Source organism: Petromyzon marinus, chromosome 44 (genome assembly GCF_048934315.1).
Source record: "Petromyzon marinus isolate PM22_M1 ecotype Great Lakes invasive population chromosome 44, UKy_Petmar_22M1.pri1.0, whole genome shotgun sequence".
Classification (NCBI taxonomy): domain Eukaryota; kingdom Metazoa; phylum Chordata; class Hyperoartia; order Petromyzontiformes; family Petromyzontidae; genus Petromyzon; species Petromyzon marinus.
In genome coordinates, this window is record NC_133710.1 from 6,333,186 (window position 1) to 6,358,090 (window position 24,905).

The following is a 24,905-nucleotide window of genomic DNA, read 5'->3' on the forward strand; positions in this document are numbered from 1 at the left end:
GCATCGTCATCGGAACGGAATCGGAGGAAAGACAAAAATAAATTAACTTTATTTGTACCGAGGGTCCACACAAGGACTTGCGGGAGGGCGTGTGGCACAGTTTGGCGGCAGCTATCACAGTGTGCGGTCGTGTAGCTACGGTTCTCTGCGGTGAGTACAACGTCTTTAAAAACAACTGCACTACTATGCCTCTCAAAGATCCCCCGTATAGACTTAACAGACTGTTGGGGCAAGTGCTGTTAGCGAGCACCTATGAAGGCCGGCACGGCACACGAAGGGCGTGGGTAGCTAACACCACGCCCGGCCGTCTTTGTCGCCCCGGTGGCGATGTTTACACATCACACCAGGTACTCATTTGAGGCTGAGTCGACCTAGGGGAGGCCCAGGATAATCATCACTGGTGTTGGCCGTGAGCGGGAATCAGACTCGGGTCGCTGGGTTCCTAGCTCAGCGCGTCAACCGCTACACTTTTGAAATCGAAAGCGCAAAAAGTGCGTGCCAGTATTTTTTCGGTCACTACGATGACGACGATGATGATAATAATATGAATCGTTTACCCAGCAAAGCATCGATTAATCTAACGACTCATTCGCATGAGTCTTGGTCAGTTCAATTAATAATGAGTGGCTTCATCTTCTTTGGTTCTTTCGGTAAAGTCACGTAGAATGAGAATAAAATAATAAATTGATCAAACAAAATAACACAATAATATTCTCACGACGTTTCGGCCACAACACAAGCGGCACTGTCCTCCAGACAGTCTCGTCCCTTCACCTGATGAAGGCCGCTTGTGTTGTGGCCGAAACGTCGTGAGAATATTATTGTGTTATTTTATCAATTTATTATTTTATTCTCATTCTACGTGACTTTACCGAAAGAACCAAAGAAGATGAATCCTTGCAGTCACGAAAGATTTAAATCGAAAAATGAGTGGCTTCTTGTGGGAGGAAACTGGAGAACCCGGAGAAAATCCATCACACGTACGAGGCAGTGATGCTCAAAGCTACGCACAAATTCAATCCAGCGAGCGAATCAAATTGCATCTGTGGCCGGAATCCATCGCTCTGCTGCCATTTATTGGCACCTCACAAAGGTACTGCGAACAACACGTGGCGGGCCTTAGCGGGCTCCCATTCCGAGCATTGACCAACAATAAACCTCTTTAGCTTTTGAGATCTGACCATGTCGGGCATGTGAAGCGTGATTCTGCCATAGTTAGCGTTCCCGGCTATGCACAGCAACCAACATTTCCTCGGTTGACCACCCGATGTTCATGATTATGATGATGCACCGTGCCTGCATACCCTAATAGCAGTGGTGATGTGGAGTTGGTGGATAACTCAAAGGTGGATCCATCGAGTGCGAGTTTCTTGAGGAAGGAAACCAAATCGAAGTGGAGCTGATTATGGCTCTGCGGTGCGTTTACAGGTCGTGCCACGTTTTCTTCGGCACGACGTCCGGAGGTTTCGACCCACGTGCCCGTAGCTTCTTCAGCAATTGAATGTTTTTTTTTATTTAACAGGTAAGGCCCACTGAGCTACAAAGCTCTTGTTCAGAAGCGACCTGTCCTCAAATGATAGCTCAACGAAGTGGCTTGTGACAACGTCAAAATTTAAGGCAGCGAAATACTCTAAACGCGTGTTTCGTGTCTAAATGTGGAGGGAAAAAACGGAGGACCCGGAGAAAAATCCAAGCGACAACGGGGAGAATATGCAAACTCCAAATATAGAGGCGGCGTCAGGTTCGGGATCGCACCCACGACGTCCTGTATACCTGCCGAGGTAGTTAATATCTCCCGGCACGTGCGGAAAAACGACGGACATCGTGTGCCGAACAAAACGCGCGGCAACAGCGCCGAGGACACGCCGGAGAGGCGTGCGCGGCACGGCCGCGGAAAAAACACCCCACACGGTAGTAAAAAATCTGGAGCCGACTGCGCAAAAATTTGGCAGAACAACCGCTGCCGTGGAGATGGTTTGTGCCGTTGCGTTCCGCGATGGACCCGCGTCTCCCAAAAATTGAAGTCAGATGAGCGGAGTGCGCTCGTGATTTTTTTTTCTTTTCCGCATGAGACATCCATCGCGCGAGCGAGAGAGTATGTGGGAGTGATGCCGCTGCTGCTGCTGGGTCCGGGAGGAAATCACGGCATTCCTGCCGCTGTATTTATGCCCTTGCCGGTGCAATATATCACAGAGGACACAACCGCTTCACGTCGCTCGAGGAAGAGCGGAGATTAGTTTCTTCTCTTTTGTGTTTTTGGTTTATGGCGAGCGGTTTTTTTGGTTGTTGTAGGGGTTATACCGGTGTTATTTTATTACTGATATTATCTTTGCAAGCCATCTGGCTACCATGAGAGATTCGTTCATGAGGCTATCCACATATACAAACACAGAGACATTTTCAACCGAGAAGATGGATTCTGGCTTAGCAATCATTGGAAGGATTTGTTAAACCATTTCGGGTCTTAATTGATTGTTCACGCTTACGGTGGCTTTCAGACCGCATCCATTATTTTCGTCTCCCTCCTCCTCTTATACGAACATAGATGGACTCGTCCATCTGAATAACTGCCAAATCGCTCTCCGTGGTGCTAACGTTAAAAAAACGCCACTTTTTTCAAATTTTCTTGCTGTGGTTTTCACACCTGATGATGATTGCTTGTGTTGCAGTCGAAACGTCGTGATAATTTTATTGTTTTATATTTGTATTATTTTATTGTTTCCCTTCTACGTGCCTTTACCGAAAGAACCAAGAATTAGAAGCTTTAAATCAAAATTATCTATGTTGTTGTCATTTCCAGGTAGCATGTCGGAATGAGAACTCTCAGAGTCGAGTTCAATTCTTTCTCGATCGCTCGTCAATAACAATAATAATACTTCAGTAGATTTGCTATTCGTGCCGTCCTTGCAACACAAGGCTACCGTGAAGGAGGGGCGATGTTTCACAGACCAGTCGACTGCATGTGGTGCGGGGAGGGGGGGTGCTGAAGGTCGTGGGGCTACGCTACTTTGTGGTGTTCACCCAATTTAAGTAATTTTTAGACCTTGATGCTGGCATGCAAGGCAGGGGTCGGCAACCAAAATAATCAGAAGAGCCATTCCTTTTCGACCGAGGAGAGTCCCAGGACCGGTTCAGGCAATCGTCACCGGTGTTGGCCGTGAGCCGGAATCGAATTCGGGTCGCCGCCAGGATCGTAGCGCGAACCGCTGCGCTACCGCTCCCCACCAGAACACACACACACGTGTGGTCAGAACACAGACAAAGACCCCCCGTATAGCCTTAACAGACTGTTGGGGCAAGTGCTGTTAGCGAGGACCTATCAAGGCCGGCACGGCACACGAGGGTGTGGGTGACTAACACCACGCCCGGCCGTCTTTGTCTCCCCAGTGGCGATGTTTACGCACCGCACCGGGTACTCATTTGAGGCTGAGTCGACCTAGGGGAGGCCCGGGACCAGTTCAGATAATCGTCACTGGTGTTGGCCGTGAGCGGGAATCGAACCCATGTCGCCGGGTTCGTAGCGCAGCGCACTAACCGCTACACCACCGCTCCCCACAACACGCACACACACACAGACACACACACACAGACACACATACACAGACACATGCACACACACACACAACCGCACGTGCGCCTGCGCGCCGCTGTTCACACACGCATCTCGTCCACGCAGCTGTAGCGCATTTCTCGGGATGTAGCTCCACACGGCCGCTCAATCCCTGCGGCCTCATCCCAGAGCCCGGCTTCTCCTCCTGGGGGCAGAAATCAAAGCGTTGGGGGCGGAGGCAGGGATTCATAAAATACACGAACATTTTAATTTGACTTCCACAGCTTTCCGCTTTCCTCTCTCACCCTCGCTCCCTCGTCCGCTCTCCGCTGCCCCTGCGTGAGCTGATTTATCGGCCACTGACAGTTTCCACTCAGCGGTGTTGTCCCCCTGTCCCACCTAAACGCGAAACAGCCCTGGTGCACACCTGGCTTGCATCGGGGGAAGTGAATTACTGCTCCATTCCATATCTAGGGGGGGGGGGGGCGGTTCCGTTTTTAGCCTTCCATGATGTTTCACAGGCGTATTGACCCCGCTCGTAAATATCCAGTTTACTCTTCATTAATGCTACGTCGCATTACATTGCGAGGATTTCAGTGTACGCACGCGCATTTATTTATTTACTTATTCCTCGGCGGTATTCGCTAAATGACAACAGATGTCAATCCAAATTCTCGACTCAAGGTGCCTTGCTGTTAAAATGAGCAATGGCATTGTTGGAATTCCAATATTGAAGATTCCACATTCCTACGACTGGGAAAATTCTCCCCGTGAGACAAACCACTGCCGAATTGAAGACAAATGCACGACTCGCCGTCCGACGGGTCTTTTCGGGGTTGTTAACCGCCTGTCGCTCGGCACGATGTCCGACGTTCCGCTGCACGTGCCGGGTCGGAGCTGCTTCATCGGATTCACTTCCCAAAGAAGCTCCCGGCACGTGGTGCGCGCGGAACGTCGGACGTCGTGCCCCGCGACACGCCGTAGCAGCACGGAAAAAAAAACACATCGGAGCACTGCTGCACAGCAGCACGGAAACTTATTTGAGCATCAGCGGCCCCAATCGATGCTCTGCACTGACCCACGCGACGTGATCGTCCCGCGCACTCAGGCAACGAGACGTGGACCTTGCAGCTTCGCGGTCAGCAGTCTGTCGGCATGGAACTCACCTACCCACTCCTTCACCTACCCACTCACTCACTCGTTCACTCAATCAGATACCCGCCCACTCACTCACCTACCCACTCACCTACTCAGCGGTCAATCGCCATGAAATTCACCTACCCACTCCACTACTTACTCACCCACTTGTTTTCTCACTCAGATACCCACCAAACTCACTCACCTACCCACTCACCTACTCAACAGTCCATTGGCATAGAACTCGTCTACCCATTCACCTACCTCCATAATCACCCACTCGTTTTCTCACTCAGATACCCACCAAACTCACTCACCTACCCACTCACCTACTCAACAATCGGTTGGCATAGAACTCACCTACCCACTCACCTACCTCCATACTCAACCACTCGTTTTCTCACTCAGATACCCACCCAACTCACTCACCTACCCACTCGCCTACCCAACGGTTCATCGGCCCAGAACTCACTGCCGCTGCATGATGTTCGAGGCTCTTCACCGACATTTAACCAGTTCAGTAGAACGTGCAAGACAGAGCTGCTTTAATAGAATCAGAATCTTTATATAGACTGCATTAGGAATCCAATGAGCCGTGAAGCTCTATTTCACAGATCCCCAGTTGGGGCACGGGATCAGCGAGCTACAAGGGCAGACAATACAAAAAAACACGACAGTCGTGCAACATAGTGAAAAGGTAAACAAGTCACTACGTAAAAAATAAATAATAAATAAGTCATATATATAAAGTACAAATTGCATTAAGTACAAACATTGCTGCCTATTAGTCAACACCAGATGCACGTTTGGGCAAGGCATCAACAACAAACACAGCACCAGGCCGCACCAGGACATTAAGCGATTACAATGTACGAACACCGCGTGGTCGTGAGAACCTCGGTCAGTGGTTCTCATCTGGAGGTACGCGGACCCAGGGCGAACGTGGCAATGTCCCAGGGGGTACGTGAGGTGATTGATAAATGTGTGAAATTATATTATACGTGGTGAATAATCACGTATGAATCTGCCAATATAAAATAATTACGATGACGTTTAAATCCATATGGCAACCCAGAACGGTATATTAAAAACCTTTCTAAACTCATTGATCGTAAACAATGCGGGTTTCCAAGTGTAACCAGCAGGGCACAAACAAATTACATTACGCATTGTAGAGCATCCGTTCAATGCGTTTTTTTTATTCGGTTGCAGTTACTGCCTCGTTAGGATTACCTAACAAAATGGACAAGTGGTTAAAATATTGACGTTAATTATTCATACGTTTATTTCTCAGAACCATGCCGGGTCAGGCAAGGGGCTCACTCGTCCGAAACAAAATTCAACAAGGGGTGATAGCACAGTAGCCAAAACAAGGTCGAGAACCACTGGCCCAGGCTATAAGAGCTGCGCGTTCATAAATGCACGGCACTGACTTACGCCCCCTGCTCCCTTTGCGTCGCTGCGCAGTTCGAGGGCTGCCCCAAGGCGTTCTCGCGACTGGAGAACCTCAAGATCCACGTGCGAAGCCACACGGGCGAGCGGCCCTACCTGTGCCAGCAGCCGGGCTGCGGCAAGGCCTTCAGCAACTCCAGCGACCGCGCCAAGCACCAGCGCACGCACCAGGACACGGTGGGTGCAGCAGCAGCAGCAGCGGCGACGACGACGACCCCAACGACCCCACGCCACGACAGGCCATCGCGTGGAGGGATCGATGGTGATTTTGTGGTGGTGGTGGGGGGCCCTTTATTGGAGCCGGTGGTGGGACACCCCCCCAAATACGAATGGCTATTGGCTGAAAAAATAACTTAAAACGTACGTGTTGAGTCTGGCGTTCACAGATTAAAAACTACAGGGAGGGAAAAAAGTATTTGATCCCCTATTGATGTTGTACGTTTGCCCACTGACAAAGAAGTGATCAGTCTATAATTTTAATGGTAGGTTTATTTGAACAGTGAGAAACAGAATAACAACAAAAATCCAGAAAAAGGCATGTCAAAAATTTTATAAATTGATTTGCATTTTAATGAGGGAAATAAGTATTTGACCCCTCTGCAAAACATGACTTAGTACTTGGTGGCAAAACCCTTGTTGGCAATCACAGAGGTCAGACGTTTCTTGTAGTTGGACACCAGGTTTGCACACATCTCAGGAGGGATTTTGTCCCACTCCTCTTTGCAGATCTTCTTCAAGTCATTAAGGTTTCGAGGCAGACGTTTGGCATCTCGAACCTTCAGCTCCCTCCACAGATTTTCTATGGGATTAAGGTCTGGAGACTGGCTAGGCCACTCCAGGACCTTAATGTGCTTCTTCTTGAGCCACTCCTTTGTTGCCTTGGCCGTGTGTTTTGGGTCATTGTCATGCTGGAATACCCATCCACGACCCATTTTCAATGCCCTGGCTGAGGGAAGGAGGATCTCACCCAAGATTTGGCGGTACATGGCCCCGTCCATCGTCCCTTTGATGCGGTGAAGTTGTCCTGTCCCCTTAGCAGAAAACACCCCCAAAGCATAATGCTTCCACCTCCATGTTTGACGGTGGGGATGGTGTTCTTGGGGTCATAGGCAGCATTCCTTCTTCTCCAAACACGGCGAGTTGAGTAGATTCCAAAGAGCTCCATTTTGGTCTCATCTGACCACAACACTCTCACACAGTTGTCCTCTGAATCATTCAGATGTTCATTGGCAAACCCGTGTAGTTCTGGGCTGATTCCTCACCGTTCTCATGATCATTGCAACTCCACGAGGTGAGATCTTGCATGGAGCCCCAGGCCGAGGGAGATTGACAGTTCTTTTGTGTTTCTTCCATTTGCGAATAATCGCATCAACTGTTGTCACCTTCTCACCAAGCTGCTTGGCAATGGTCTTGTAGCCCATTCCAGCCTTGTGAAGGTCTACAATCTTGTCCCTGATATCCTTGGAGAGCTCTTTGGTCTTGGCCATGGTGGAGAGTTTAGAATCTGATTGATTGATTGCTTCTGTGGACAGGTGTCTTTTATACAGGTAACAAGCTGAGATTAGGAGCACTCCCTTTAAGAGTGTGCTCCTAATCTCAGCTCGTTACCTGTATAAAAGACACCTGGGAGCCAGAAATCTTTCTGATTGAGAGGGGGTCAAATACTTATTTCCCTCATTAAAATGCAAATCAATTTATAATATTTTTGACATGCATTTTTCTGGATTTTGTTGTTGTTATTCTGTCTCTCACTGTTCAAATAAACCTACCATTAAAATTATACACTGATCATTTCTTCGTCAGTGGGCAAACGTACAAAATCAGCAGGGGATCAAATACTTTTTTCCCTCACTGTAAATACATTATACGAAATGTACCGTTGCAGGTCAGCCCAAGTGTTATTTCAATCGCGTGGGTTTTAATGTTATAATTGAGGATCGTTTTTACGTACAGGAGCCTTGGGTTTTCTGAAAGGCTACTTTTAAGGAAATAAAGTGTAATTCATTAGTTGATTTCCACTGTACGTACTGTACATCCTAACTGAGCTGCCTCGCCACGGCCCCGGTGTGGTTCGGTTGTTTTTTTTTTCCCACTGGAGAAGCCGAGCCGTGCTGGAGCCATCGCATGCAATGAAGGGGTCGAGACACCGATGGGGCCTGACTGACGTCACATGTAATGAGCGCGGCATTAGCACCGCCCCTGGCCCTGCTTGGCCCCTATCCAAATTAAAATCAAATGTCTTGGGAGGCCCGCGTAACACGTTTCAGTATTGGCTCGGCTTGTGTGTACGTATGTGAACTTCTTTCACACTGAACGTAGTCCACCGTGCTAATCGGAGATGCGGGCTTGGCAAGTAACCTGTGGGAAACCACTCAGACCGTTAGGGCCCTGCGCTGGCTCAGCTCAGATGTGCCAGTGGAAAGACTTGGTAGACCGGAAACAGCCAAGGTCTGGCCCGGGATGAGTGCCCGGGCTTAGATCTGGGTTCCCCGTGCTCCAAGAGGCGTGAGAAAAGAGTGCCTTGTGTGGTGGGTATTGTTTGTTTCATTTTAACTTGGGGGTGCCATGGTGGCGAGATGTTCACTACTTTTCCAGGTATACATGAGGTCGTGGGTTCGAACCCAAACCTGACGCGTGCATATTTGGTATGCATATTCTCCACGTGGTTGTGTGGATTTTTATCCAGATCCTCAGGTTTTTTCTTTTTTGGAGTAATTGGCTGCTATAAATTGCCATGTGCTAAGCCACTGCGTTGAGCTATCATTTGTGGCCAGGTCGCTCAGTGAGCCTTACCTGGTAAAATATAAAATAGTTTAATTTTCGTTTCGTTTTTACTTTACCGTGCTAATATGTACTGTATGTACGTATCTTGAAATGTATGCACACCGTGCATAACCAAACCGTGCTCATGTGAGTAAATAACCTCTAGTTTGCTTATTGTTGTTTCAAGCTATCATTGTGAAAGGAACAGGTAAGTGTTGGAAATTCCACATTCATATGGCAAGGACCAATACACACATAGAATAAGCTCGTGTTATGCTCTGAGTATAAGGAGGGCTTCCCCGTGCCTTACAGGTCGTGGGGGTCATTTGATGTCCTGCAGCAGTGCTGGAAATTCCACCTTCCTATGGCGGGGGCGAGATCTGTCCACAGGACAACCGCTGTTTGACTTCCCCACTAAGTGGTACTGATTTTATCGACCCCGGAGGGATGATGGGGCTGAGTCAACCGCCAACTAGGATTTGAGGTCACAACCTTCGTTTTGTGAGCTGCTCACTCTACCAACTGGCCAGACTCCCAATGCTGAGATATCACCATGGACAAGAGGGGTTCTCTCACAGACGTTACCGATGCTTACAACGCACTATGCCAACAGTATTCGAAAGGCTATACAGGGACTGTACTTACGAACGAGTTAGGTTCCAGAGGTCTGTTTGTAAGTCGATTTCTTCGTGAGTCCAACTTTACTCCTGTCGATTCCAGACATGTTGTACGGCGTGTACACTAAACACGGGGAATGGCTTTAAAAGTTGTATAATCTCCTGCAGATGTAGATGCCACTGGTTCTTCACGTTCTGCAGATGTAGATGCCACTGGTTCTTCACGTTCTGCAGATGTAGATGCCACTGGTTTTTCACGTTCTGCAGATGAAGATGCCACTGGTTCTTCACGTTCTGCAGATGAAGATGCCACTGGTTCTTCACGTTCTGCAGATGTAGATGCCACTGGTTTTTGACGTTCTGCAGATGTAGATGCCACTGGTTCTTCACGTTCTGCAGATGTAGATGCCACTGGTTCTTCACGTTCTGCAGATGTAGATGCCACTGGTTCTTCACGTTCTGCAGATGTAGATGCCACTGGTTCTTCACGTTCTGCAGATGTAGATGCCACTGGTTCTTCACGTTCTGCAGATGTAGATGCCACTGGTTCTTCACGTTCTGCAGATGTAGATGCCACTGGTTCTTCACGTTCTGCAGATGTAGATGCCACTGGTTATTCACATTCTGCAGATGTAGATGCCACTGGTTCTTCACGTTCTGCAGATGTAGATGCCACTGGTTCTTTACGTTCTGCAGATGTCACTGGTTCTTCACGTTCTGCAGATGTAGATGCCACTGGTTCTTCACGTTCTGCAGATGTAGATGCCACTGATTCTTCACGTTCTGCAGATGAAGATGCCACTGGTTCTTCACGTTCTGCAGATGAAGATGCCACTGGTTCTTCACGTTCTGCAAATGTAGATGCCACTGATTCTTCACGTTCTGCAGATGTAGATGCCACTGGTTCTTCACGTTCTGCAGATGTAGATGCCACTGGTTCTTCACGTTCTGCAGATGTAGATGCCACTGGTTCTTCACGTTCTGCAGATGTAGATGCCACTGGTTCTTCACGTTCTGCAGATGAAGATGCCACTGGTTCTTCACGTTCTGCAGATGAAGATGCCACTGGTTCTTTACGTTCTGCAGATGTAGATGCCACTGATTCTTCACATTCTGCAGATGTAGATGCCACTGGTTCTTCACGTTCTGCAGATATAGATGCCACTGGTTCTTCACGTTCTGCAGATGTAGATGCCACTGGATCTTCATGTTCTGCAGATGTAGATGCCACTGGTTCTTCACGTTCTGCAGATGTAGATGCCACTGGTTCTTCACATTCTGCAAATGAAGATGCCACTGGTTCTTCACGTTCTGCAGATGTAGATGCCACTGGTTCTTTACGTTCTGCAGATGTCACTGGTTCTTCACGTTCTGCAGATGTAGATGCCACTGGTTCTTCACGTTCTGCAGATGTAGATGCCACTGATTCTTCACGTTCTGCAGATGTAGATGCCACTGGTTCTTCACGTTCTGCAGATGTAGATGCCACTGGTTCTTCACGTTCTGCAGATGTAGATGCCACTGGTGCTTCACGTTCTGCAGATGTAGATGCTACTGGTTCTTCACGTTCTGCAGATGTAGATGCCACTGGTTCTTCACGTTCTGCAGATGAAGATGCCACTGGTTCTTCACGTTCTGCAGATGTAGATGCCACTGGTTCTTCACGGTCTGCAGATGTAGATGCCACTGGTTCTTGACGTTCTGCAGATGTAGATGCCACTGATTCTTCACTTTCTGCAGATGTAGATGCCACTGGTTCTTCACGTTCTGCAGATGTAGATGCCACTGGTTCTTCACGTTCTGCAGATGTAGATGCCACTGGTTCTTCATGTTCTGCAGATGTAGATGCCACTGGTTCTTCATGTTCTGCAGATGCAGATGCCACTGGTTCTTCAAGTTCTGCAGATGTAGATTTCCACTGATTCCTCACGTTCTGCAGATGAAGATGCCACTGGTTCTTCACGTTCTGCAGATGTAGATGCCACTGGTTCTTCACGTTCTGCAGATGTAGATGCCACTGATTCTTCACGTTCTGCATATGTAGATGCCACTGGTTCTTCACGTTCTGCAGATGTAGATGCCACTGGTTCTTCACGTTCTGCAGATATAGATGCCACTAGTTCTTCACGTCTGCAGATGTAGATGCCACTGGTTCTTCACGTTCTGCAGATGTAGATGCCACTGGTTCTTCATGTTCTGCAGATGTAGATGCCACTGGTTCTTCACATTCTGCAGATGTAGATGCCACTGGTTCTTCACGTTCTGCAGATGTAGATGCCATTGGTTCTTCAAGTTCTGCAGATGTAGATTTCCACTGATTCCTCACGTTCTGCAGATGAAGATGCCACTGGTTCTTCACGTTCTGCAGATGTAGATTCCACTGGCTCTTCACGTTCTGCAGATGTAGATGCCACTGGTTCTTCACGTTCTGCAGATGTAGCTGCCACTGGTTCTTCACGTTCTGCAGATGTAGATGCCACTGGTTCTTCATGTTCTGCAGATGTAGATGCCACTGGTTCTTCACGTTCTGCAGATGTAGATGCCACCACCGCCATCTATTGTGCGGCAGTTGAACTTACGACTATCGGTCCGAACAGGCAGCTAGACATACGGCCATGTTTGTTCGTATATCTGAAAGTTCGTAAGTCGAATGCTCGTAAGTAGAGGAGCCCCTATAGTTAATATTTTATTTGTTTATTCACAGTATATATACGGCGAATGTGTACGTACATATAGATTTTGGAGCAGTGGTGCGCAGTAGTCATCACGACACTCTGAACAACCCGGCGGACCTGAGTTTGATCCGCAGCCACGACTAACTTCAGTTCGGGAGCGCTACCCCAACCGGTCGGTCCTGCCGGGCTCCCACTTCACCAGCCTGCCTAGTCCGGTGTGGTGAAGTATGGTCAAACAACCCCAATGACCGACAGGGCATGGGGAGGCCTTCATCCAGCAGTGGATAGACAAGAGGTTTTTTTTTATTCACAGGTGCACTCTGGGGGATCGGGGGGGGGGGGGGGGTTGCGATGAATTGAGTTGAGAAACGCTACTCGAGGAAGTTCGGATCAGCTGTTACTGGGTCTCCTGCTGACCTACGTCAACCACCGCCTCCTGTCCCCCAACCTGCACCCCCCCTCTCCGTACGTGCGCCACAGAAGCCGTACGTGTGCCAGGTGCCCGGCTGCAGCAAGCGCTACACGGACCCCAGCTCGCTGCGCAAGCACGTCAAGGCACACGCGGCGACGGCGGCGGCGACGGCGACGGCGGCGCGGGGAGAGGCGCCTCCAGGGCACGAGGTGTCGGCATTGTCGTCATCACCGTCATCATCGTCGTTGTGGTCGTCACTGTCATCGTCATAACCAGCATCATCATCGTCGTGGCTGTGATCGTCAACACCGTCATCATCGTCGTCGGCATAACCAGCGTCATCATCAAGGCTGTCATCATCATAACCAGTGTCATCATCGTCTCGGCATCGCGCTTTCTGTGAGTCACTTGTAACTGCTTTGCCGTTACTTATTGTCAATTATGGACTCAGACTATTGTCCTATCATCAGCACGTAATAATATGCTACACAGTGGCAGTGGGGGTCGCAAAATGCCGATTTATTACTAATAAACCCCAATGATCCGATTGAAATGAGGGATTTCGATCGGACCATTGAGGGGGCACATGCCATCCCACCCCCACTGGCACCGCCAGTGATCATCGCCACGCTTAATCATCATCAATATGATAATTGCCACCGTCGCTATCATCTCAACACTGTCCCTCGCTCCCCGTTGTTTCTCCGTGCAGCTCTGTCCCGACCCAGGGGCCCCACTGCCAGAGCACGGGACCTCCGCTGCATCCACATGCATGGAGCTCTTTACAGGTGAAGGGTCTGGTGGCAGGAGGGGACGTGGCAGGGCACTGGGAGCCGTGGCTGGGCAGCGTAACAATCCATTGGTTCCTTACTCGTAATCTTAGACCCGTATTTGTGAGCCTTGGCTCTGGCTCCAATGAGCCGGCTCACAGTCATGCTGAACTTGACCATTCTGAGTACTTGGAAAGATCCCCTCATTTCGGTATCAAAATAAAATGATCGTGTCCCGTCTGGCATCGCTCGAGCATCTCAGCTACTATGGACATAGAAACAAAACACTGGATGTTCAAAAGATATGGTCCCCATTCATAAAAAAAGATATGGTCCTCATTCATAAATGGCACCATATCATTTGGTCCCCGTTTATGAATGGGAGTGCCACGGTGGCGAGATGTTAACTACCTCACCTGGTGTACAGGAGGTCTTGGATTCGATCCCGACCCTGACACCTGCTGTATATTTGGAGTTTGCATGCCTCTCTACCCATGGTCGCGTGGATTTTTCTCCAGGTCCTCCGGTTTTCCCCTCCACATTTAGAAACATGCATTTAGAGTATTTGGCTGTTATAAATGTGCACTTGATGATAAGCCACTTCGTTATCATTTGTGGCCAGGTCGCTTCTGAAAAAGAAACTATATATCTCACTGTGTATAATAGATGTTTTTAGGTTAAATCGTCCATAATAGAGGTTTTTTTGGGTTAGATCGCGTAAATATGTCGTTAAAACCCGCCACCACCCGACACAGCCAACTAGTGAGGGTTATCACGTAAACAGAACGTGGCCAATTCGTCACTAGTACAGCACTAACCGCTGTGTTGGAGAGCCAAGCCACAACATTTACAATCTGAGTACGACGTTTCGCCAGTAATTACAACTAGCTTCATCAGGCGACAGCCATATTTGTGGAGAAGTCCTCCTGTTTCGTTCCTTATATAGAGGTGTAGATGTGGTGACCACACTTCTGCGCTCTTGAGTCAACGTACATGATGCATGCGCATTTTGCGAGCCCTTTGATCTTGTCCTTCCTGTCCATTGTGTGTATTAAAATAACCGTAGCAATGGTAATCCCCATTGAAGTATGGTGGCCTGTATAGGCATGCATTTAAACAATGTATTATTTGATTATTCGCTTCCACGCAGCACTAAGTCGGTAGCTATCCGAGCGGTTAAAATAAATTTTATTTCTTTCAATTTCGATAGAATCTCTAATTAGTCTTGGCCAGTAGTAGCTAGTTAACGACACATTTATATATTTACGCGATCTAACACCAACAAAACCTCTATTATGGATGATATTAGTCGCGAAAGCCTACGTGTTAAACAGGTTAGATCGTGTATATATAAATGCGTCGTTAAACCTGCTAGTAATGTTTGTCACGTAAACAAAAAATGCCAATTCGTTACTAGTTGGAGAGTAAACCCACTACAACATGTACAATTCGAGTTGCCGTGGCGTTTCGCCGGTAATTACAATCAGCCTCGTCATCAGGCGACAGCCAGAGCTGTGGAGAAATCCTCCTCCTGTTTCAGGAGGAGCTCGGCGTGCCTTGCCTCGGAAAAAAATATTTAGTTTATAAACCCAGTGACCATTACTGCCCGCATCATCAGCTTCAGGATAACAAGCTTCTGGCTTTACCTGTCCTCTGCGCCGCTTGTAGTTGGCGCCCCCCCCCCCCCCCCGCCAAACTAAATCGTATCCTGACCCCTGGTCTCCACCTCCCCCGCAAAATCCGCAATCCCCACAACCCTTCCTCTCTCTCTCGCTGTTTTCTTTCGTTCATAAAAAAAATGAAAGAGTCGCTCATTAGCGGCAAACAGTGCGCGCAATGGACGGGGTGGAAACTTACACGACGTTCGGAGACGTGTTCCGTCGGACGCGACGTTGACGCCGTTTTGACAAGCTAAAAGTGACGTCGTTTCCCGTCGCGTTTCCACCGCCATCGCTGACTGCCCCGCGGTGGGGGGGGGTCCCCCTGTGCCCCCCCCCCCCCCCCCATTAGAGACGGAGCGGTCGCGCGATGCAGCCAGACATCGGACGGTCGCAGACGGCGCAGCGAGGTAAGCGGACGCCTCTCTTTGAAACAGCGGCTGTGGATTCATGCAGGGACTCCTCTACTTACGAACATTCGACTTACGAACTTTCAGAGACGCGAACAAACCTGTCCGTATGTTCAGTTGCCTGCCCGGACCGAGAGTCGTAAGTTAAACCGCCGCGCAATAGATGGCGGTGGTGGCATCTACATCTACAGAACGTGAAGAACCAGTGGCATCTACATCTGCAGGACATGTACAACCAGTGGTATCTACATCTAAAGGAGACTATGCAACTTTTAAAGCCATTCCCCATGTTAAGTGTACACGCCGTACAACACGTTTGGAATCGACAGGAGTAAAGTTTTACTTACGAACATATCGACTTACGAACAGACCTCTGGAACCTAACTCGTTCGTAAGTAGAGGAGTCCCTATTAAGCCTCTGAATACTTTTGGCATAGTGTGCTGTAAGCATCTCCAGATGCTCTACGTGAACGTCTCTTTGTATCGAATAACGCGAACAAAGCGTCACACATTGTTAATATTTATCTTTATTTTACTCGTTTTTTTTCTTCCCTTCAAAATACAAAAGGTGTCGTCTGCTGGAGAATGCCTCTTGTCTGCAGTGATATGGCGGGCCGGTATCTTATCCGCTATTTTACTCATCTGACCCGTGGGGTCAAAAATAATAATTCGTGGAAAACCTGCGGATAATGGGAGTGATTTGTCACGCGACTCCTCGCATTGAAGGCCTCTCTCTGCACGTCGATTTAATTACGGGGGTTTATTTGACCATACTTCACCACGCTGGTCAGTGCGAGCCAGTGAAAAGGTTTGGTAGGGGGATGGGACCCCCACTTGCCACTGATGTTAGCCGTGGCCGGGAATCGAACTTAGGGTTTCCGTATCCAAAAATCAAGTGCGTCGTCATCATCATCATCATCGTCGCAACCATTGTGCGCCATTGCACCCCTCCGTTATAATCATCATAAATGAAGATATTTTTGTTTATTTTACCAGGTAAGGCTCACTGAGCTGTACAGCTCTTTTTCATAAGCGACCTGGCCGCAAATGATAGCTCAACGAAGTGGCGTTATCGTGTGCCCGAGTGTCAACAACAACAATGCCGGTTAACGTTACCCGTGGACCTCATCTGTTTCGTGATTCAAGCGAGGGAGGTGGCGGTGGCAGGAAGGGGTGGCGGGGAGCTGGGGTGGGTGGTGGTGGTGGTGGTGGTAGTGGTGGCGGGGAGCTGGGGTGGGTGGTGGTGGTGGCGGGGAGCTGGGGTAGGTGGTGGTGGCGGTGGGGAGCTGGGGTGGGTGGTGGTGGTGGTAGTGGTGGCGGGGAGCTGGGGTGGGTGGTGGTGGCGGGGAGCTGGGGTGGGTGGTGGTGGTGGTGGTGGTGGGAAGCTGGGGTGGGTGGTGGTGGTGGTGGTGGTGGTGGCGGGGAGCTGGGGTGGGTGGTGGTGGTGGCGGGGAGCTGGGGTGGGTGGTGGTGGTGGCGGGGAGCTGGGGTGGGTGGTGGTGGTGCAACCGTGGCCGGAACGCCGCACAATTTACGACATGGCGTGGCATCGCGCTTTCTTGCATCACTCTCCCAACTCGCGCCGCCGTCAAATCGCCCCGGCGCGCCGCTCCGCCAGCGCTCCCACCCCGCAACCCCCTCGCTCATCGTCAAGGGGCTTCTCATCTTTTCGTGTTTTTTCTTTTCTTCCGTGTGTGGCGTCAAACGTTTTCGAGAGACCGCAGCGCCGTAACTCCACACCCGGGTCCCCGCTGAGATTCTGTGAAACACAAGTGGCCTGTCCACTCTCCCCAACGCATCCCCGGGATCGATGGATTCGACTGCTCGTATTTTATTTTTTGGTATTTCCCCCCATCCCCCAACGCTATCCCGGTCGTGCTATATCGGCGTAATGTCACGAGGCCTGGAGAAGCGGATATCACAGAGCTACCTTGTATATTACCTAAAACGTGACTTCTGGTCCACGCAGCGGGGAGTCAGCGCCAAGAAAAATGTTCGTCAGTCAAGCCGATCCATCTCATTCCCAGCGCTGACATTTTGCCAAATGAAGTGCAGAACCCCACGTACTTTTTTGTTGTGGTAGCAATCATTTGGTGGTTGTGCCGAGGCCATCAACGCACGACACCTTTAATGAAAAACGAGGATTGCTTTGTGATGAACAAAGAAGATTTTATACTCTTTGGTTCTTTCGGCAAAGTCACGTAGGTAGAAAAATAACAGATCACGACGTTTCGATCGCAACACAAACAAATCGTCATCAGGTGGGACAACCACAGCAAGAAGAAACTGCTGAGCTAGGCCTACTGTGGTTGTCCCACCTGATGACGATTGCTCGTGTTGCAATCGAAACGTCGTGATTTATTTTATTTTTCTACTACCTACTTGGGTGACTTTACCGAAAGAACCAAAGAGTATGGATTCCTGCAGTCACGAAAGCTTCAAATCAAGATTGAAGACTTTAACTTTTTAAAAAAAAAAATCCACGCTTTCGCGAAAAAAGCGCCGACGCTTTGACGCGGGTCTCTGCGGACTTTGTGCCGACAAGCCGGCCTGGCGTCGCTTTTTCAGAAACGTTACCCCCCCCCCAACCCCCCTCGGGGATGTTAAAATCCCAGAAACACGCACACACAGGTCCCGCAGAGTATTTGCGCATTCAGATTTTACGTTCATAATGCCCTGGGGGGTGAAAAGGGTGAATTACCTCGAGGGAGATTACAATAACAACAAACCAAGTTGGCCGCAGCCAGTCCATCAAGTGAGCCTCCGTGTTGCTGGGGGGATGCTACCCATTGTGTAATGGGTCGCGGCACTGGACTTACGATCCGGAGGTCGCCGGTTCAATCTCCCGGGCGCAGCAGTTGAACGCAACAGTCAACATCTATTTTGTTTTTATCGAGGCAATGCGCGGGCCCCGATAGATTTCTTAGAGCCTAGTCTCCATTGGTGTTGGACCAGAAGACGCCAAAAGGCATACAACTCAAAAACAGCGCACTATCAGAGTATTGAGGGCTCGGGGTGAGCATTTACATTATGAGACCTCCTTTGCCAGTAACAAGATATAGGAATAGGTTTTACCCTTTTAACTGGCACAATTTCAAGGACAGTGCCAATATTATTATCAGAGTTGTCTCTTGTTTGCATTTTGACTGCTTGTGTTGTGGTTATTGTAAACATGATGCCTTGAATAAAGGTGTCAGTTTTTGTGCCAGTTAAAAGGGTAAAACCTATTTCTATGGTTTTAAGGGGTTTTGTAGTTTTCGTAAAATCAAGTGTCTTGGGACGGACGGACAAAAAATGTTCTGAGCAGAGCAATGAGTAAACCTCTTGACTCCGTTAAAAAAAGACTAAGCTGAGAAGGGCATACAAGGAGCATTGCTCTCATATGCAGAGTGGGTGGGATAGTGCTGCCCGCTTACCCCGAGGACCGTAGCTCACTTGAAGGTATTTCGGAGGTAGTTCCGTGGCATCCACTTCCGTGGGCCGTTCCCTATCACGAAGGTTCACACACTGCTCTGCGAGAGATGCAAATGAGTGATTCATCTCGTGGCCTGCCGCCGATAGGCCCGATTGGGGATAATGTTTTGGGACTAAATACATAGAAGTGTGACGTCTCACTTCGCGTGCTCGAGGCCTCTGCAGAAACTGACTGCAAAGCGTTGCTGGCCGAATGCTGGCGTCTGACGTAGGCCAGCCGATGTTCTACAGGGTGGCCCAAAAGTCAGGACGCGTAGGGTTACTTAATTTAGCTTAACAAACATTCAAACAGACTTCCATTGACGTGAATGCACGCATGAATTTTCTTTTGAAATTAATTTAGGACTTTAAAAAATTATACAGGTGTAACCTTTGATGATTCATCAATCATGTTTTGATATTAATGATAATAGATAGAATATTAACTTAAAGAGCTAATTAAATTGTTTTAATGCCAGTGTTAAAATAAATGAAGCAATTCGATGTGTCCTGACTTTTGGGCCACCCTGTATATTATGATCACCTTGAAGCGCTTTCAGTTGCACTTCTGCGGCCGTCTAGAACGCCTCTTCCTTCCTATATTAGCTAGCCACTGGAGCTATGCACATTTAAATCAATCTAGATTGACGAACTCATTTCTTTAGAACTGCTTTTTGTGTTTAGTTTGTCGTCCTTCCCCCGCACCTCCGATTAGCGCGGTTGGGCCATGTATGGTGCGGAAGAAGTTCAACATACATACAAATACGTATCTTGTTCCTACTCAGTAAAACCATCGGTTTCCCAGTGAACAATAAACATCCCGTGAGGCAATGCGAAGAAGAGCGGGCCATGTGTGCCGGAGTCACGGTCCAAATTTTCCCAATTTACAACAAAAAAAAAACTCATTATTTAATTGTGTAAAACGAAAACAATCGGCGACAATTTCGGCCCCCCGCAAGGCAGGCTCCTCTGCGTACGCGTCTGTGAAACGCCACGCCGTCGTGATGGAATTTAGAATATTTCGTTTATCCTGCAGGAGAAATCCGACGAGTTACAAAGTCTGTTTCACACATGTTCCAGGAAGGGGGCACGGGGTCAGAAAGTTTTGGAGTGCAAAGTAATAGTAAGGGTAAACAAATCACTAAACATAAATACATAAGTAAATATATTGACGCTAAACTATTTTATTTTTATTATGACAGCCTTGCACTGTGAGCATGACGCAAATACCAGATGGGATAAAATATTGTTCACAATTCACAGGACGGAGCAGTTGGCGATGCCTCCGACGTGCCGCTCGGCTGTGCCGCAAACGCCGGCGCACCGGCTCGGCCCGTGCCACGTGGCGCACGCCCGTGCTGACCGGTACGCAACACCGTGCTCCTCCGGCCCTCCCATCCGGAGCAACGACACCGCCGCCTCCACCGGTTCCGCCACAATTGCTGCGTCGCCGACGGGTGAGAGGCGGGCGTAGCCACCGAGTGTGCAGGCGGTGCACCTGCACCGGGCATCACCGCGGGCAAGAAAGGTCCAGGTGGCGGAGCCGCAAAGAGGGGGGAACGTGTATTTACACGGGGCTCACAATTCATCCTGTGCAGCAGGGCCCACGTCAAGCATGCTGCACTACCACCACCCATATTTTCACACACCCACTCACTCACCCACCCACTCAGCAACTCAACTATTAACTCACCCATTAACTCTCCCACCCACTCACTCACCCACTCCACCCCACAGGATCACAGTCCAGTACGTACTCCAATGCATTTTGCCTCAATGCCCCTGCTGCCCACGAAGTAGTAGAGCCCCGCAGCCCCCCCCCCCCCCCGTGACAACCTGGAGAGCAATGGATGTCACCTATCGAAGCAGCATCCAGACTCAACCCTGTTTATCTTCCGAGGTCTGATGAGATCGGGCGAATTCCGTGTGGTACATACGAGCCGATGATCGTTTTCAATCCCACTTTCCAGGTTACAGTGGCAACGTTTACGCCTTCCAGCTGCCTCTCAGCCTGAAGGCGGAGAACTCGCCCGCAACTGGCATTGCCACAACCACCACCACCACCGCCACCGCCGCCACCAGCTCCACTGCCATCGCCGTCTCACTCGCGCCAACTCTCCTGGCCACCGCTGCCGCCGGACAGCAACCGCACGTCACCGCACCCTGGGCACCAGCACGGCACCAGCGGCGGGCTCCGTCTGCCGGAGCTCTGCGTGGCGAAGGCGGCGCCGGGCTTGGACCGACTCTGGGCTGTGAGCTCGAGGTGGGTGAGAATCGGCAGCAGCAGCAGCAGCAGCAACTTCAGCAACACAAACATCAACAGCACCAGCAGCAGCAGCAGATTCATCAGCATCACGAGCAGCAACGTCAGCTGCATCATTACCCAGCGGTCACTCCGTGGGACACCTATGCAGGCTGCACCGCCGCCGCGCAAGTCAAGTGCGACTTCCTGCAGGAACAGTTCGCCACCCTGCCCGGGGCGAGCTTCCTGCAGCTGTCCCTCTAACGGAGTCTTCTTCATTGCAAGGTCCTCGCGGGCCATTTGGCGGCCCTTGGTGGCCTTTCGTGTGGCCCCTGGTGACCTTTCGTGTGGCCCCTGACGTGCGCCCCCCCACGCCCGACAATACACAAAGAGTGAAAACACCCCCCCCCCGTCATCATCGTGCTGCTGTCAAACACCAAATGACTTCACACGTGTGGTGGCCCTCACACCGATGATGTCTTATGGGCGAATGTGATCCCCCCCCTCTCAAAACGAATGAAGAACACTGATCTCGTGGATGTCTTCGCACGTTCGTACAGAGGCCACGGCCCAGCCGTGGGGCGTGTATCGCTGGCCTCGAAATGTAAAGGGTTTATGCCGATCAGTGCTGCCAAATAGAGAGGCTGTATGTGCATCTGTGCTATGAAATGTAAATGAGGAGCGGTTGCCACTTTTACAGATTCTCAAAGGATCGTCCTTTGTTGAGAATAGGTTTTCCCCTGTTTTCTGGCAACAAAAGAGCTGTGTTAAGATGTTAAAACACCAAACTGAAACCTTTTACAAGGAATCACGTCTGCGTTAACCACAATACTTGTGGTCAGAATGCAATAAAAAAACACTCTGATCGCATATGCTATCTGAGTATGTTTTTCATATGCTATCAGGGCATGTGTTTTGTTTGCATTTTGACCACAAGTATTGTGGTTAATGCAGACATGATTCCTTGTAAAAGGTTTCAGTTTGGCGTATTAACATCTCAACACAGCTGTTTTGTTGCCAGAAAAAAAGGGGAAAACCTATTCTTATATGTTGGTACTGGCAAAGGAGGTCCCATGATCGTCCTTTGTTGTTTTGTTTTTTCTCCCAGCAGCGGTTCTGAAGAAATATCACTTTGACACCTAGTAGGCTTTCGCAACCAATATTATTCATAATAAAAGGGTTTTTTTTGGCGTTAGTTCGCGTAAGTATAAATGTGTCGTGAACCCGCCACCACCCGACACCGCCAACCAATGAGGTCTGTCACGTTAACAAAACTTGCCAATTAGTCACTACTTCAGCCCATTGTCAAATGTTTTTGCCAGAATTGGCAGTATCACCCGATGATGCTGGATGTAATTACCAGCGAAACGTGACAGTACTCAAATTGTAAATGTTGTGGATTTACTCTCCAACACACCGGTGGGCCGAAGTAGTTACTAATTGGACACGTTTTGTCAATGTGACAAACCTTACTAATTTACTTTGTCGGGTGGTGGGTTGTGAAAAGTGTAAACGTCTTCCTGGGACATTGAAAGCCCCCAGCTTCTGTAATGTGCGTGATGATGCACCACTCAAGACAATGCGTTTACAAGTTAGTTTTCCTCCTTATCCGGTATTATATATATATTCTTCCCGTGATGCTTTGTTATTGTTATGCCTTAGAGGTGGCGACTCTCAGAGTTGAGGGGGGGGGGGGGTAGCGTCCCATTGTCTAGCAACAGGGGTCATTCGAGGATAACCTGCACTCTGTTCTAGATGATTCTATAATGACAGATCTCTGGAGATGTTTTGGTTTTAAAATGTTATACATTTGAACCGTGTTTTTATTGTACGTGTTCCTGTCGTGTGTTCGGTCCTTGCAGTGATACTAATTGATGTTTCCGACACATCATCATGTAAATAGTTATTCCTGTACAGCGTCTGGCGATATAATCTTAGTGTTAAAATGCTATAAAAACACAACTATAAATAAAAATGCTAATTATTCAAACTATAACAGCGATGCAGTGGTAGTGGCAAATACAGCAGCGTGTTTGTGATGTCACGGGCTGCGCAAAGCAATCTGGGTATTTCCAAAATGGTAGTAAACGGTGGCACGTGCTCGCATGGTGAAGTTTCTGTTGAAGGAAACGGTCAAGAGCAGCCGAAATAAAATGGGTGCATAAATCTACCCGTGCTACCAAACATACAGGGCTTCACGGTGGCGGGATGTTAACTACCTCGCCTGGTATGCAGGAGGTCGTGGGTTCAATCTCGACCCAGAAGCCTGCTGCTGTATATTTGAAGTTTGCGTGTCTCTCTCTCTCCCTGTGGTCACGTGGATTTTTCTCAAGGTCCTCCGGTTTTTACCTCCACATTTAGAAACATGTACTGTAGAGAATATTTGGCTGCTAGAAATGCACACACGATAAGCCACTTCGTTGAGCAATCATTTGTTGCCAGGTCGCTTTTGATTAAAAAAAAAGCTGTCAAACATAGTTTAGTTTTACAGGCTTCGTGCATCCAGTTAAATGCGTTTCCGGGAAATTTACCGGTTATCGGTACGCTTCGGCGACGCGCGCCTTTCAACGGGTGCATTCGGGCGGTGCAAACGGTTCAAAAGTTTATCCTGAAATGCGTGCGTTACCTCTCCTTAAAACATCGGCCCTCCTGGCGGCAAGGCGTCATAACGCGGATAGGACGAATGCGGATCGTGCAGTCGGGGAATAATATTACCTTGATCAAAAATATAGGGTCTGTTTAATTCACGTTAAAAAAAAATCTTTTGACGACATGCAGGTTCACCTTGAATGACCCTCGTCCAATGGCACCACTACCGAATACATTGTCAGACCTTGCCGTCGTAAAAATCGATGCCAATAAACGTCCGGTTGAAGTCCTTCAGTCCCCCCGCAATGTGAACGACGCAAATGCACCCGCTTGGGTACAAACTTGCAATTGCAGAATTCGTGCGGCGATGCACATCGTGCCGAGAGCCAGACTTGAGGTCACTCGATCTCCCATCGCGTTTATTACTCGCGAGCTGAAAGAGCCGGAGAGAAGTGTTATTAACTCTCCCCAACCCCCTCCATCCCGTCTCCGCTATCGGTGCCGGGAAGACGACGCTCAGCTCCCGATCGGCAGCCGCTCTTCCACAACGCGCGCGGGCCGCGGAGTAACCAGGGCCAACTAACAAAAATTTGTGCTCCTCCTTTTCGGCCCGACACATTGAACGCAGTCGAGCACCGCGGCAAAACAAAACAAAAAATCCCTTCATTGTGCTCCGACACACGCGAAAGGAGCAACAAAAGGGGGGCAAAGGGGGGGGGGGGGCGACTCAAACGGGGATCTTCGTGGCCCTGCCTGGCCAGCCGAGCTGATCTCATCCTTCCGCATTTGCTTCCTTTGATTAATTCGGGCCGGAAAGGATCAGAGGGAGCGAAGACAGCGGTGGCGGCGCTTTTTTTTTATTAAAATCACAGGAGACGAGCAGCGTGACGGGCGCTGACAGCGCCTGCGGTGAACGGTGGCAGCAGCAGCAGCATCAGGAGGAGCAGCATCAGGAGCAGCGGCATCAGGAGCAGCGGCATCAGGAGCAGCGGCATCAGGAGCAGCAGCAGCATCAGCAGCAGCAGCATCAGCAGCAGCGGCATCAGCAGCAGCGGCATCAGGAGCAGCGGCATCAGGAGCAGCAGCATCAGGAGGAGCAGCATCAGCAGCAGCAGCACCAGGAGCAGCAGCATCAGCAGCAGCAGCATCAGCAGCAGCGGCATCAGGAGTAGCAGCA

At 49.4% G+C, this 24,905-nt stretch overlaps 1 protein-coding gene across 2 annotated transcripts in view; it reads left to right on the plus strand.

The window, feature by feature from the left end:
* LOC116951958 (uncharacterized) overlaps nucleotides 1-24,017 on the plus strand; it is a 33,422-nt gene extending 9,405 nt beyond the window's left edge. The window contains exons 5-10 of one of the 2 annotated variants that reach the window (XM_032970880.2): nucleotides 6,155-6,316; nucleotides 12,675-12,815; nucleotides 13,319-13,394; nucleotides 15,387-15,444; nucleotides 20,161-20,354; nucleotides 20,868-24,017. In XM_032970880.2, coding sequence (XP_032826771.1) covers nucleotides 6,155-6,316; nucleotides 12,675-12,815; nucleotides 13,319-13,394; nucleotides 15,387-15,444; nucleotides 20,161-20,354; nucleotides 20,868-21,403 — 1,167 coding nt within the window. In that variant the 3' untranslated portion in view covers nucleotides 21,404-24,017. The remainder of the gene's footprint in view (nucleotides 1-6,154; nucleotides 6,317-12,674; nucleotides 12,816-13,318; nucleotides 13,395-15,386; nucleotides 15,445-20,160; nucleotides 20,355-20,867) is intronic. The other variant, XM_076073973.1, reaches the window with a different exon arrangement.
* The last annotated feature ends 888 nt before the right edge of the window (nucleotides 24,018-24,905 follow it).